The sequence below is a fragment of the Phaseolus vulgaris genome, chromosome 7 (genome assembly GCF_051622355.1).
Source record: "Phaseolus vulgaris cultivar YP4 chromosome 7, ASM5162235v1, whole genome shotgun sequence".
Taxonomy (NCBI): Eukaryota; Viridiplantae; Streptophyta; class Magnoliopsida; order Fabales; family Fabaceae; genus Phaseolus; species Phaseolus vulgaris.
In genome coordinates, this window is record NC_143504.1 from 48,587,669 (window position 1) to 48,600,283 (window position 12,615).

General features: G+C 31.1%; 1 protein-coding gene across 1 annotated transcript; it reads right to left on the reverse strand.

The window, feature by feature from the left end:
- Positions 1 to 6,780: 6,780 nt before the first annotated feature.
- Positions 6,781 to 8,591, reverse strand: LOC137829725 (Ras-induced vulval development antagonist protein). Its single transcript, XM_068636610.2, has one exon. It carries the CDS (start codon positions 8,539 to 8,541, stop codon positions 7,093 to 7,095), a length of 1,449 nt encoding a protein of 482 aa, XP_068492711.2. The 5' UTR covers positions 8,542 to 8,591; the 3' UTR covers positions 6,781 to 7,092.
- Positions 8,592 to 12,615: the final 4,024 nt, after the last annotated feature.

Below are 12,615 nucleotides of genomic sequence, written 5' to 3' on the forward strand. Positions count from 1 at the left end.
AGTGATTAGACTTCTAACTCAATGCCTTGACTTTATTAAGTCAAAAAAATGTGTTATATGATAATAATGAAAAAATATTTAATTTATACTTGTTTTCAACAATATTTATTATTTTTCTTATAAATACATCTGACATAAATAATAAATTATCATATAAGGTTTACTTCTATTGAGAGGAGTGACTCGTAGAATGAGCAATGTGTTATTATAATAATATTATCACTATAAATTTAATTGAAGGGGTTATATTGATTTATTTGTTTAAAAAATAAGAAAAATAAAAATATTCAAAATAGTGAGAAAAAAACTAAAATATATAAATATGATTGATTTACAAACTGGGTTAGAAAATGAAAAAATAAAACCATCACAATGGTTAATAAAGTATATATATATATATATATATAATTTCTTATTTTTAAAAGATAATATTACTATATTTATATTTGTAGATAGTAAAATGGTTTTTTGAACTTCGTTCTAGATATCCATTAATTAGGGTGTGTTTAATACGAAGAAGAAAAGGTAAAAAGAATATAGGGAAGTTAAATCAAATTAATAGAAATAATTGTTGAGTGGGTTTAGGTATGTTTAATTTGAGAAAATAAAAAATATTTTATACAAAATTAATCCTTCTATATTTAAAAATAATTGATTATATAACAAAAGATAATATTATATATATATTTATTGTTAAGAAAAAAATTCAATAGTACACTACAACTACAAAAAAAAATTATTAAATAACAAGTAAATTTTAGAAATAAAAAAAATTAGTTATTATATTTACTAAATTAGATATTATTTTATAAATTAAAAAAAAAATTAAAATAATTTTTATTATTAATAAAAAAATTAAATTAATTCCTAAATTTTATTTAACATTAATTATCAAATTTTAACATTGTTATCTCTTCAAATCAATGCAAATACATAAATCTAAACATGTAAGTGAGATGTATAAGATCATAATTTTCAAATATAACTTTTTTTCAAAATATATAATTGTAAACTGATGTCTTTTAATATATATTTTTCAATAATTTTTTATTGAAATATAGATCCAACATGAATTGTTTTTGAAAGGTTATAAACTAGAAAACATTGGTTGGAAATGGAGGTTAATATCCTAGTGTGCTTGTGGTGTAAATGGTTTGTTTATTTGGAGAGGAAAAAAGGTTTAAACTAGAAAGCATAAAGAAAGGGATGGTTGATGAGATTTAGTGTTTGTAATGAGAGCACTAAGAGAGCATATTTGTAAGCAATGAGTTCTAAGAAGAGCAATAAAGAGTGTATGGGTTATGTTGGACTTTATGGAGTTTGATAAGGCTTTGTCAACAAGTATTGCCAGCCTAGCCTACCCATGTGATGAAAGTACCAAGTCATCCAAGGCAGTTGTCAACAATTAAGTTCAATTGGATCATCAACATGCCATGTGGCTTTTTCTTTTTCCCATCCACCACCACACATCAAATATGTTCATCACATCTTTCTGCATAAAACTCTCATCTACCTCTTTCTGCTACACCAATTCTCAATCTCTTGCAATTGCAACCCAATATCTTTTCTACTATTGCCATGCTGTGGACATTTCAAAATCAAATGGTGTTATGATTCCCAGCAAACTTTATCAATCTTTTTGGCTAAGTAACCATCATTGGCTACCTCATCATGATATGTCTCAAGTCAAACCTCAATGGCCCCAATCACTATTTTTTACATCAAAGGTTGGAAAAAGAAAAGTCTCACGGGATCAAACAACAAACCGAATAACTGCTTCTCTCACCACACTGCCCCTCGTTTTATTATTAATACAAATTTCAATCCTATTTTTTTTAGTTTTTTAAATCTACCATGTCACATTTTTCCATTCAACTAATAATGTTAAAAATTGACAATTTTAATTTATACTTTATATGATTTATAATGACTTAAACCCTTAAGAAGTAGAAACCAACAAACCAGAGAAAGAAACACCAACTCTGACTCTCTCTAGCTGGATTTGAGGAGCTATCAAAGAATGGAGTTTTTATTTTTGAAATGGAAGCATTTTGTGGTGGTTGTTCATCTAGAGACTAATTCCTAATCTTAGTTTCAATTTTAATTACATTGGAACTGTTTGGACATCTGATCATAATTGTCTAATTAAACATATTCGATCATCCAATTCATTGACTGTTGAAATATTCTCATCTTCCTAACTCAAATTCAACGAGATGATTCTTTCTGGAGAAGAAAACACTACGGAGAGTAAACCCCAAGAGTCCTTTTTATATAAATTAATTGAAAAACAATAGGTGAACACCTAACATATAAATCACATCTACAGAGAAACAATATAGGTATGATGAGTAATACGATGTGATAGAAACACATAAACCGAAATAATAATTGTTGATGGAGAATTTTAATACTTTTTCTTAAAAAAGTTTTAATAATTATAAATAATCTTATATTGCAATTTAAAATATTTAACAATTATTAAAATAATAAAATAAATATTTTTAAAATTATATAAAATAAAATAAAACCAATTGTGTAAATTGTAGTAATATTCAGGATTAAACTTGAATGCAAGTTTTATGAGGTCCAACAATAGATTAACATTCTCTTTGGATTGGGGAGACACAGAGGGTGTCGTCCCATTTGGATTAGGACAAAGATAAGGGTGAGGGAGTGGGAGGAGAGAAGAATGAGTAATCTTTTAAATATTGAAGAAAAAAGATAGATAAGTGAAGAGAAAGTCATGTCATAGTATGTGAAATACTACCATTGTACCCTCCTTTTTCTTTACTTTTTGAAAGTGAATTGATTTTACATTGCACCACTGCTATGCATGACAACAACACAGTTATTCCATTTCAGATATTCCTGACTTTACACAGATAATCTCTTTGATCACCATGAACATGATGAATACAAATGAATGCACTGTCTCGTTGTTGTTAGGTCATAAATTATGTGTTCATTCACAAGTTATATAAAAGCATGATTCTGGAAAACACACAATACATTTGAAACAAACATTTTATTCAAACAGACTTCTGTCTTGCTTGAGTGGCCTTGGAAAACTTCGTGAGTTAGTAGAGTGCAATGAGTTTGTCATTGCATCTTCTATCTCAAGTTAACCATTGTGTGAGTTTTCTACCATGCTTAATCGATTACCACTGAAAAAGAACATAACACTTAATTGATTATGTTATTCAAAATAGTTGATAATCAATTAGGTTGAATACATAATTAATTATGTGTTGTTTCTTAGAAAGATAATTAGAATACTCTTAATTTTCCACTACTCAATCCAAACAAAGCATAAAAGCACACAAACAACTGTACTCAGGAACCTTGTAGTAATACGGTGGGAGCAGTATTTCCGTTATCGTTATTGTTGTTAACGTATTTTTTATTTTTTCTCACTCAGCTCATGTATTATACTTTTTATATGCTGCCTGTGAAAGTGCTTCTACGATCTATATAGTGGCTGAAGTGTAGAGCTTTTTATATTTAATTTCGTATATTTATACGCCTTGTAAGATCCAATAACAAACAGGAAGTGGCAATGTACTAATCCTTGTACGACTAGACAACACCAGGGCTATTGCTGAGCTATAGTTTTAATAACTTCACATGGATATCTTACTGAGGATTACCAAACAAGGAATTGTAATGCTTACATGTAGGTTTCGATTGGAAAATAATTTAGAAAATAAATGTTGCTGTTTCTAAGGAAATCGTAGGAGTCTAGATTTTTTCCTTACTCTTGAAGCAGACGAAAGACAAGACATTCAGACACTTGAGTTACAATGAGTAAGTCAGAGACGTGATGACAGAAAAGACAACATTCACTCCGAACTATTGATTGTTTTTCGCTGTATGTGATCCTCCATGTGTCTAATAGACATATCAGAGAAATTACACGCCAAGCTTGGATGCAACATCAACAACACCACATAAAATACTCAAGACTGTTCAAGTGTGACCCAATAAGCAAATCATAATGAAACCATTCACCAGAACATAAAGACAGACCCACTGCAAGCAAAACTCGAAATTACATAATCCCCTCAAAATGGTCCTTAACCAATAACCAACGAAACAACAAGGCAGATATTAAACTAACAAATTGAAGAAGTTAGTTTCAAAGAAGCAATGTAGGTAGTACCCTGAACAAGGTAAGGATTGGAATTTAAAAATCCAATCCACATCCATAATTTTTTCCAAAGAAACAGTTTTTATATTCTGAAACTACTTCCAAAGCTAGTTTAAGTTCAAAACCCAGTTATTTTAAAAAAATAAAGCGAGTTTTAAACCAAAACAGTTTTTTGCTTCCATATATCTATTAGAATTCTGCTAAAGTTTAACCAGTTTTTTGCAGTGGCAGCACCACATCTCAACGGTAGCACTGGAATGGCTTGGGAGCGGCGGCGACTAGTTCGTTTAAGGCTAGTTAAATTTTTAATTTTGGACATGGTCTTCGTCATCGTTTTCGTTTTTTTAGTTTATTGGGCTTGGGTCTGATTATAAAGGACCCTGAATAGCTTCTTTTAAAAATTAGGTCTGACCAAAACCATTTTTGTTTTTTAAATTTAATACATAATAGATCTGAGCATTTTCAATGGAGTCTATTAACAAATGTTCTTTATTTTTATTCAAGTACCTACCATTTGATTTTGCTGTCGTCGTCCTGTCTCCAAATCGCACCGATCAACTCTCGTCTTTTCTCTCCAATCGGTGAACTAATTCTTCTAGAGAGAAAGAACAAATTGACTTGCGAGTTAAAAAATATTAGAGAGTGAAGGAGTTAATTGACTAATTCTTATAGAGAGAAAAAACAAATTGACTTGTGAGCGAAAAAGATTGGAGAGTAAATGAGTGAATTGATTTATAGGTTGGAAACGAGAAGCCAAAAGTAATGATTTGTTGCCAACAAAATTCAAACCCAAAAGTAATGATTTGTTACGAGCAAAAATCAAACGGAAGGGTGTTTAATCGAAAAAAAATAAAAATTAGAAGCAGTAAATAGAATGATAATTTTTAACAGATATTCTTGAAAATTATTAAAATTATGAGATACATAAAACTTAATTATTAAATTTATTGGCTTGGGTGTTCTAAAGGACCTAAAACTGCTTTTCTTTTAAATTGGGGTTCTAAAGGTCAGGTTGCACCGACGGAAACTTCTTCCTAGGAATTTTCAGATATGATTTCTGCCATGTCCATTATGCAATGCCATTCTGATCTGTGCCAAAAGCAATTGCAATGGAAAACCTCATCACCACCATCATGTTGTGACGGGCAAGCTACAACTCTACCACAGGTTTCCACCATGGCACTGCCGTAGCTGATTTTTAATAACAAGAGTGTTGATTTTTACTTAGAAAGTAACCATTAAATCTAACTCAACATCACACAACCAACTTTTGCACCAACTTATATCTTAAAATTGGATCATATTTTTAGTTAATATAAAATCTCCACCTACAATCAAATCAGTCCAGCTTCACATTACACAGATTTTAGGAAAAACTAATATAGGAGCATGGTATGCACTCATAGGAATGCAAGAGTGACCCATTGTCCAATTCAAAGTAAATTGGTTTTGTATGAGAAGCAATTAAATTAGACCCAGGAAAGTAATTCTTCCACTTCAAGAGACTATTACCTACTCCATCCACTACATGCAGCAGCTAGCAAGCTATTTCAAGTACAATCTCATAAACCTTCACAGCACCAGCATGCAAAGCCCCAGCAGTCAAAACGACAAGAGAAACAGAAGCTACAGCCTTAAGTGCTCAAAACAATAATTTCAGACGAGGCGAGTACAGCTAATGCAGCACGGACTTTTCTACTTTCTAAACAAGACACTGCTTTCTTTCTATCAATTATAGACCATTTGAAGAATTTACTTAAAAAATGCGTGCTTGTTTCTCTGCATGAATACTTTTATAATTAAAATAGAATGTGCATTTTGACAGTGTGCCATCATACTACTCTGGCAGCATCTCATAAACAACTAATAATTTAATATGATGGGCCAAAAGGTATAATATTCTATAGAGTGAGGTTGTGGCATTGGAGAATATAAAAGTGTACTTAAATCGTTGTCCTTACTCCAGCACCCCATTAACCCTCATAAGATTCCTCAGCTCATCTACTTCCTTCATCCATACAAATTGCGCATAAAAAAAATTAACTTCTACTATCGTAACAGCCTAAGACTTCTGCCACTTGGTCTTCTTAAGCATTAGCCAGACCTATATAGTCAGAATGATCCTCCAATTCATTTAAGCTACTTTGATTTCTCTTTTCCTTATTAAACCAAAAGTGAAAATTTGCTATTGAACCACGGGATTTGAATGAAGTGCATGAACAAAAAATAAAGTACTTTATTGAACTGGCAAGGATGGATTTGAGAGAAACCATCCTTCACATCACACCCATTAATTTTGCAGCATTTTTCATATTTTTGCTAGACAACATTTCATCACACAAAAATATATTAAAAACAAAAGAAAAGGTATAATATCATGCTCCTCCTGCACACATTTCTTTACGTAAGGTTCTCAAATCTATTGTAATATAGTTCTCAAAACTATATTACACAGAAAAAGGTTCCTAAAATCAAACAAGTGGTCAAGAAAATTCACTTTCATTAGATCATATGTCAAAATCCCAATGAATTAGGGATCACAAAATAGTTAAGTGAAACACATTGAGGGTTGGATCGGGTATTGAATTTGAAAAGAAAATGGTGTTGCTCGATACAACGGCAGCCAAGTCTATCTGAAAATTTTAAGGGACCACAACAGCCATGTCATTCTTATAACAATGGTTCATCAAGTCATACAGAAAAAAAATATCATGAAACTTCTTTCTGTATATCATGTACTTTCTACCCAAGCTACAAGAACAGAACAAAACATAACACAGAAAGAAGACAGTAAATTTCCTCTACTTTCTCAGTCTTAATATGCCATCTATATCTATTCTCCAAGTCTATAAATCCCATAGAAATGTAAAATCATAGCCAGTAGCATAAAAAGGAAAAAAGAGAGTAAATAACAGAATGTAAACATACATCAGTACTAGGGATCATGCATCAGCACCATCGGAGGCTTTTGCAGCAAAAGGATCATGAGTTGGACCAACATCCTGGCCAATGTGGCGTTGCACAAGGCGCTGCAGATCAGCCATAACCTTATGCTCCCTCTTGGCCTTCTCTTCATAGTTAAACATAGCCAAAGCACGTTTATCCTCAGCACTATAAACCTGGTTTTCTTTCCTGATACGAATGGCATTCATCCTCTGATGCCTACTACCACTCATCACATAACCAAGACTCTCAAACTTCTGAATCTCCTCCGCAGAAAGACCCACTTCTCCTCTTCGCGGAATACGCTTACCTTGTTGAACATACTGTGCAATGGCATCACCTTCACCCGGCCTAAGCGCTCCACCATAGCTGATATGCCCCTCAGCTCTCGGCAACGGCATTGGCCCAACAGCCGGTTCGTTGTCCAAAGCGGGTTTTTTCTGAGACTCGAACAATTCCTTTAACTTCACAGCCTCCGCATTAATCTCCGCGTTCAACACCTCATCTATCGCAGCTTTACCAGCATCACCGGAACCATAACCATTCTCCTCCTCCGAATAAGCAGGCTCGCTTTCCGTCTCAGAAGTTTTCTTTTTTCCTTTTCTGCTACGCTTCGAACTAGACCTTGAAGAAGAACGTTTCATCCTCTTTCTCCCACTGCTTTCAGAATCACCACTCTCGCTCACGTCACTCTCATCTGAATCGCTATATCTTCTCTTCCTGCTGCTCTTGTTACTTTTTTTTCTTCTATTCCTCCTACTCTTCCTTCGTCTACGATCCTCTTCTTCTGATTCTGACTCTGATTCAGATTCTGACCCACTATCACTATACGATCTCCTCGAAGAACCAGCAGAACTCTTCCTTCTCTTCTTCTTAGAACGCGAATCGTCTGATTCACTGCTGATAGATTTTTCAGATTCAGAATCAGATTCCGATTTCGATTTTCCTCTTGGTTTGACCTCCTTGTCAATCTTCCCACCGACGTCGTCTCGGTCAGAGATTTCATCAGGTTTGCTATAATCCTCTAGATCATCGTCGTCGCGCCGCGGAGGACTGGGCGTGACGTTCCAGATGCAGTATTTCAGCAACTTCCTCATCTTCTGGCGCTTGAGCCTTCGGTATTCCTCGTAGTTCAAACCCTTCAACTCCTCGTCGGAGTCGGAATCGGGACGCTGCCAATCCCCGCGGTCGCGGTCCAGATACGCGCCGTTTCGGCGACCGAATTTCTTCGGCAGAGCGTTGTCGTTGGGAGTTCCATTGGCGTATCTAGGGTTTCTGTGCTGAGGCGATTCCGAACGGCGGCGGCGATCCGTAGGGCGGTCGTAAGAGTCATAGCTGGGGCTGCGACGGCGGCGATAGTCGTCGGATGTATCGAAGTCCGGTGTGCGGCGAGTGTTGTGTCGGTGGCGTTCGTGAGGGATTTCGATGGTGGAGGATGGCCTACCCATCGCGAATGGAAAACAATTGTGAACCGGGTTGAAAACCCAATCCAATTTTTATGAATTTAGTTGGGTTAAAAGGGTAGTTATTAATGAAGTTTTTTTACTACAGCTGATTAAAATTAAATTTGGGTTGGATAAATTTATAAATTTTAAATTTGATAAGCTTAATTAACTAAATTATATAGTAAATATTTAGTAATTATATAGTAAATATTTCATAACAAATAATGATTTCATAATTTTATATTTTGTTTTAGATGTATTATCTTATAAATAGTCAGAATGTTTATTTCATATCACAGCAGTATTGTTAAAAGTAAATGTTTTATAAACCGTCATGTTTTCACGATTCTTATTTTTAAATATTAAATTATACTTAATTATAAAGAGTATATAAAAATTATAAATAACAATGGTTTAATAGTTAAATTTTGAAAAAAAAAATCAATATATTTCTAATTTTTTATTGAATTACTGAAATACTATATTCATATTTTAATATTTATAAATTCAAAATGGTAACACGTATGTATAGAAATTTTTTTAATGGTTGATCATGTCACTTGCCATGAGAGACAAGACATGCTGAATTATTAAGTTATTGAACTTTGATGCATTTTCATATGTTGAGAATAGAAAGATGCAAACAGTTAAAGCCTAAGGAGGTGATGTTACATGCTTATGGTGGTGCAAACAACTAAAAAGAGAAGGTGAAGTCCTATAACTACAATAAGTTGTTGAAGATAGAATTTCATTTAGGAAAGGGTCTTCCTTTTCAAATTTATATTAAAACTCTTCTATCTTGCAGGTGATAATAATTATTTTATGAAAAAAAAGTTAAAGTAGGTCAAGTTAAACACTAGGACATGCGATACTATATTCTTAAATGTAAAGATTTGTGTTTTAATTATAGTTATAATTTTTTTATATTGTGGTAATTACTCAATTTAATAATTAGTATCAAATTTAAGATTATAAATTTAATAATTTAAAATAAGATAATGGTTGAGAAAAAAAATTTACAAGTGACATTAAAGATAAATAGAAAAATAAAATTTAATTGTTCATGTGAATTTATAAAACATATCTCAACTACAAAACATAAGGTCAACTAATGTAAAAGTAAACGTGTTGACAAAAGTTTGATAATAAAATTTACAAATATCTTTAAGGGCACTCACCTTTACATTTGGTTCTTAAACTCTCTTACACATATATGATCATTGTAATCATATAAATAAACAAGATCAATTGACATGTATAAGAAATAAGTAATGTAAGTTAACATCAAATTGATATAAGAAAACTCACAATTTATTTAATAAAAGTACGCATACATATTCATTGCTTACCAAAAACATAAAAAATCACATAAACAATTTATAAGACTATATGATTATGAAATATTTTATTGAGTTCGAACATCTAAGATTAATATTTATCATATCTTTCATTGTATACATGGTCATTGAATTGTCCCACAATTTCAATCCCATGAGATAATTCACACATAGATGATAACTTTTTGTTCACCCATGAAATTTCAGTGAATTTTAATTCCTAAATAGATGTAGGAACAATCATAAACTTTTCACAACTTTATACGTTGATCATCATGATTTATGTTATCAATAAAGCCTAAATATACTATTCATACATTCCATAACTCAATTGCCATGTGAAGTTGAGTTACCTCTCCAATAATCACCATTCACAAAATTACATAAATGATTTCATCAAAATCACATTCCAAACACATGTAAATCACATTCTATAAAGATACACTAACAAACATAACCATTTTATGTGAAAAAAAAACATTATACTACAAGTATAACATTTAAGACATTTAAAACTATCTTAAACAAATAGAAGCATTTTTCTTAAAACACAAGGGAATATCATTTTTACAATGTATATTCACTTAAATGACATTGGTTAAATAAAACTTCAATTTCTCTTTAATTGGTATCGTTGAAACGAGGAGATTTCACTTAAGTCAATTTTTTAAAAACTTTAACGAAAACTTCTAAGATTTGAACTTATTATCTTAGGTTGATCCTCACTAAAACGACGATAGTTCACTTGAAAAATATCTACTAAAATTAATTAATTTATCTTTAGTACATTATCACTTAAGTTAGAGCAATGCACTTAAGAGAAAATTACAAATATCAATAATCCAATTTTCTGACTAAGTTATCAATCCATATATGAAACTTAAGCATCTCAGCCTAATTATACCAAAAATTATATAATGTTTTAAATTTTCCAAAGAAACTCATGGATAATTTTTTCCGGTCATCTTGCGCAACTGCGACCCCATACAAGAAAGTTCCATCAACTTGGACCACCGACTTGCAAAATTTGAAACCATCAATGCATGATTTGAATGTCCAAAATACCATGTTGAAGATGATGTGGTCCGCGTCCGATTGGTTTCCTTCATAAATAGGTTGGGTCTTTATTTTCTGAATAAACCTAGGAACGTAAAGTTGCATTACATTTAGGAGTGCTGACCATTTTTTGTATGACTCTTCCCAGTTGTCATATACATTTTCTATGGCCAGTTGTTTTCCTAGCCATGCCTTTTTATATGTGACAGTATACTCTAAGGATGACTTCATGTGCGCTATTATGGTTAACACTGGTGTGGAAGGGTCAGCTTGGATGATTTCATGAATGCTTTCTACAATCATTTGATGCCTTCTTTCATTCTTTCTAGGTCATTCCCCTTTTGATAACAACAACTTTTGGTGTCATAGAACTTAATGTACATCCTTCAATGAAACATTATTTCATTGAACCATCATAGTGAACAATGACATATAATGAAGTCATTTGTTGATAACAAACAAAATGTTGGGTGTGTAATACAAAAGGAAAGATGGAGAAATCAAAGATGTTGGGTGTGACATACTTATTTAGAATCGTTTTATATTTATCTTGTTTAGATTTGTTTTTATTTTTTTTATATTTTATCTTTATCTTATTTTGTTTTGCCTTTATCTTCTATATATTTTTTAGTTATTATTATTATTTTTTCTGTCATTCTTTATTTATTTTTGTTTCTGTTAAGTATTAAGTGTAGCATTTGTATTTTTTTTAGGATTTTGCATTTAGGGTGGACACTTCAATATTATCTGTGTGTCCACTACTAATTAATACTAATTGACTTTGGTTTTTTTATAACTATGTCCTGTAATTTTTTCTTAAAATTAACATGATTACATCATCAATAATAATAAAAATAAATACTAATTTATGTTTACAAATTCAACTTTTATGTTGTTGTAGGGTTTAATTTTTTATTTTCATTCTTAAAAAAATAAATTTAAACTAAACATTTTTAATTTATTTTTTTTATATTTTTATTTTGTAAAAAAATTTTCTTTATTCATTAATAACTATATTAAACATTAAAAAGATTTATTTTTTTAATGCATTCAATTTTATTTTATTTTACTCTTGAAATGGTGCTAGATAAAAAAATAAAAACAAAAAGGTGATAAATAGAGAAATAAAAACAACGAGAAAAATAAAAATATAAATAGTGTTATATAAGAAATTGAATCACAATTGAAGTTGAATATTCATGCATTTTAATAATATTTTTTTCTCAATATTAAAATAATCAATTAAGTTGTAAAATTTTCCATGTAATGCAAGGTTGTCAAATTAACAAAATTAAGCTATCATTTATAACCTAAATTGAATCTTAGTAGAAAACTAGCTTTCTTTATCTTAGTTTTGTTTGAACTATAAGGAAACTAGAATTTGGAGAAGATGACAAAATACAATACTGCTACCACATATTCATTAAACGTACCAAAAACCAACTTTAAGCTCAGAATTCCCTACCATCATAATTACATGCATGTGTCATCTTAAAGGAAAATATGACAATGAAAATAAAATAAAATTAAATGAGACAAAACTCAAGGTTGATATTTCAAAAGAGTTTTGGAAGTAATATTTATCCACTTCTCTTTTTATTTAAGGTTATTTTTGTTATTTTTAAAGAGTATTTTTGTCATTTCGAATATATATGTTAGAACTGATATGGTGCAGGAAAATTTG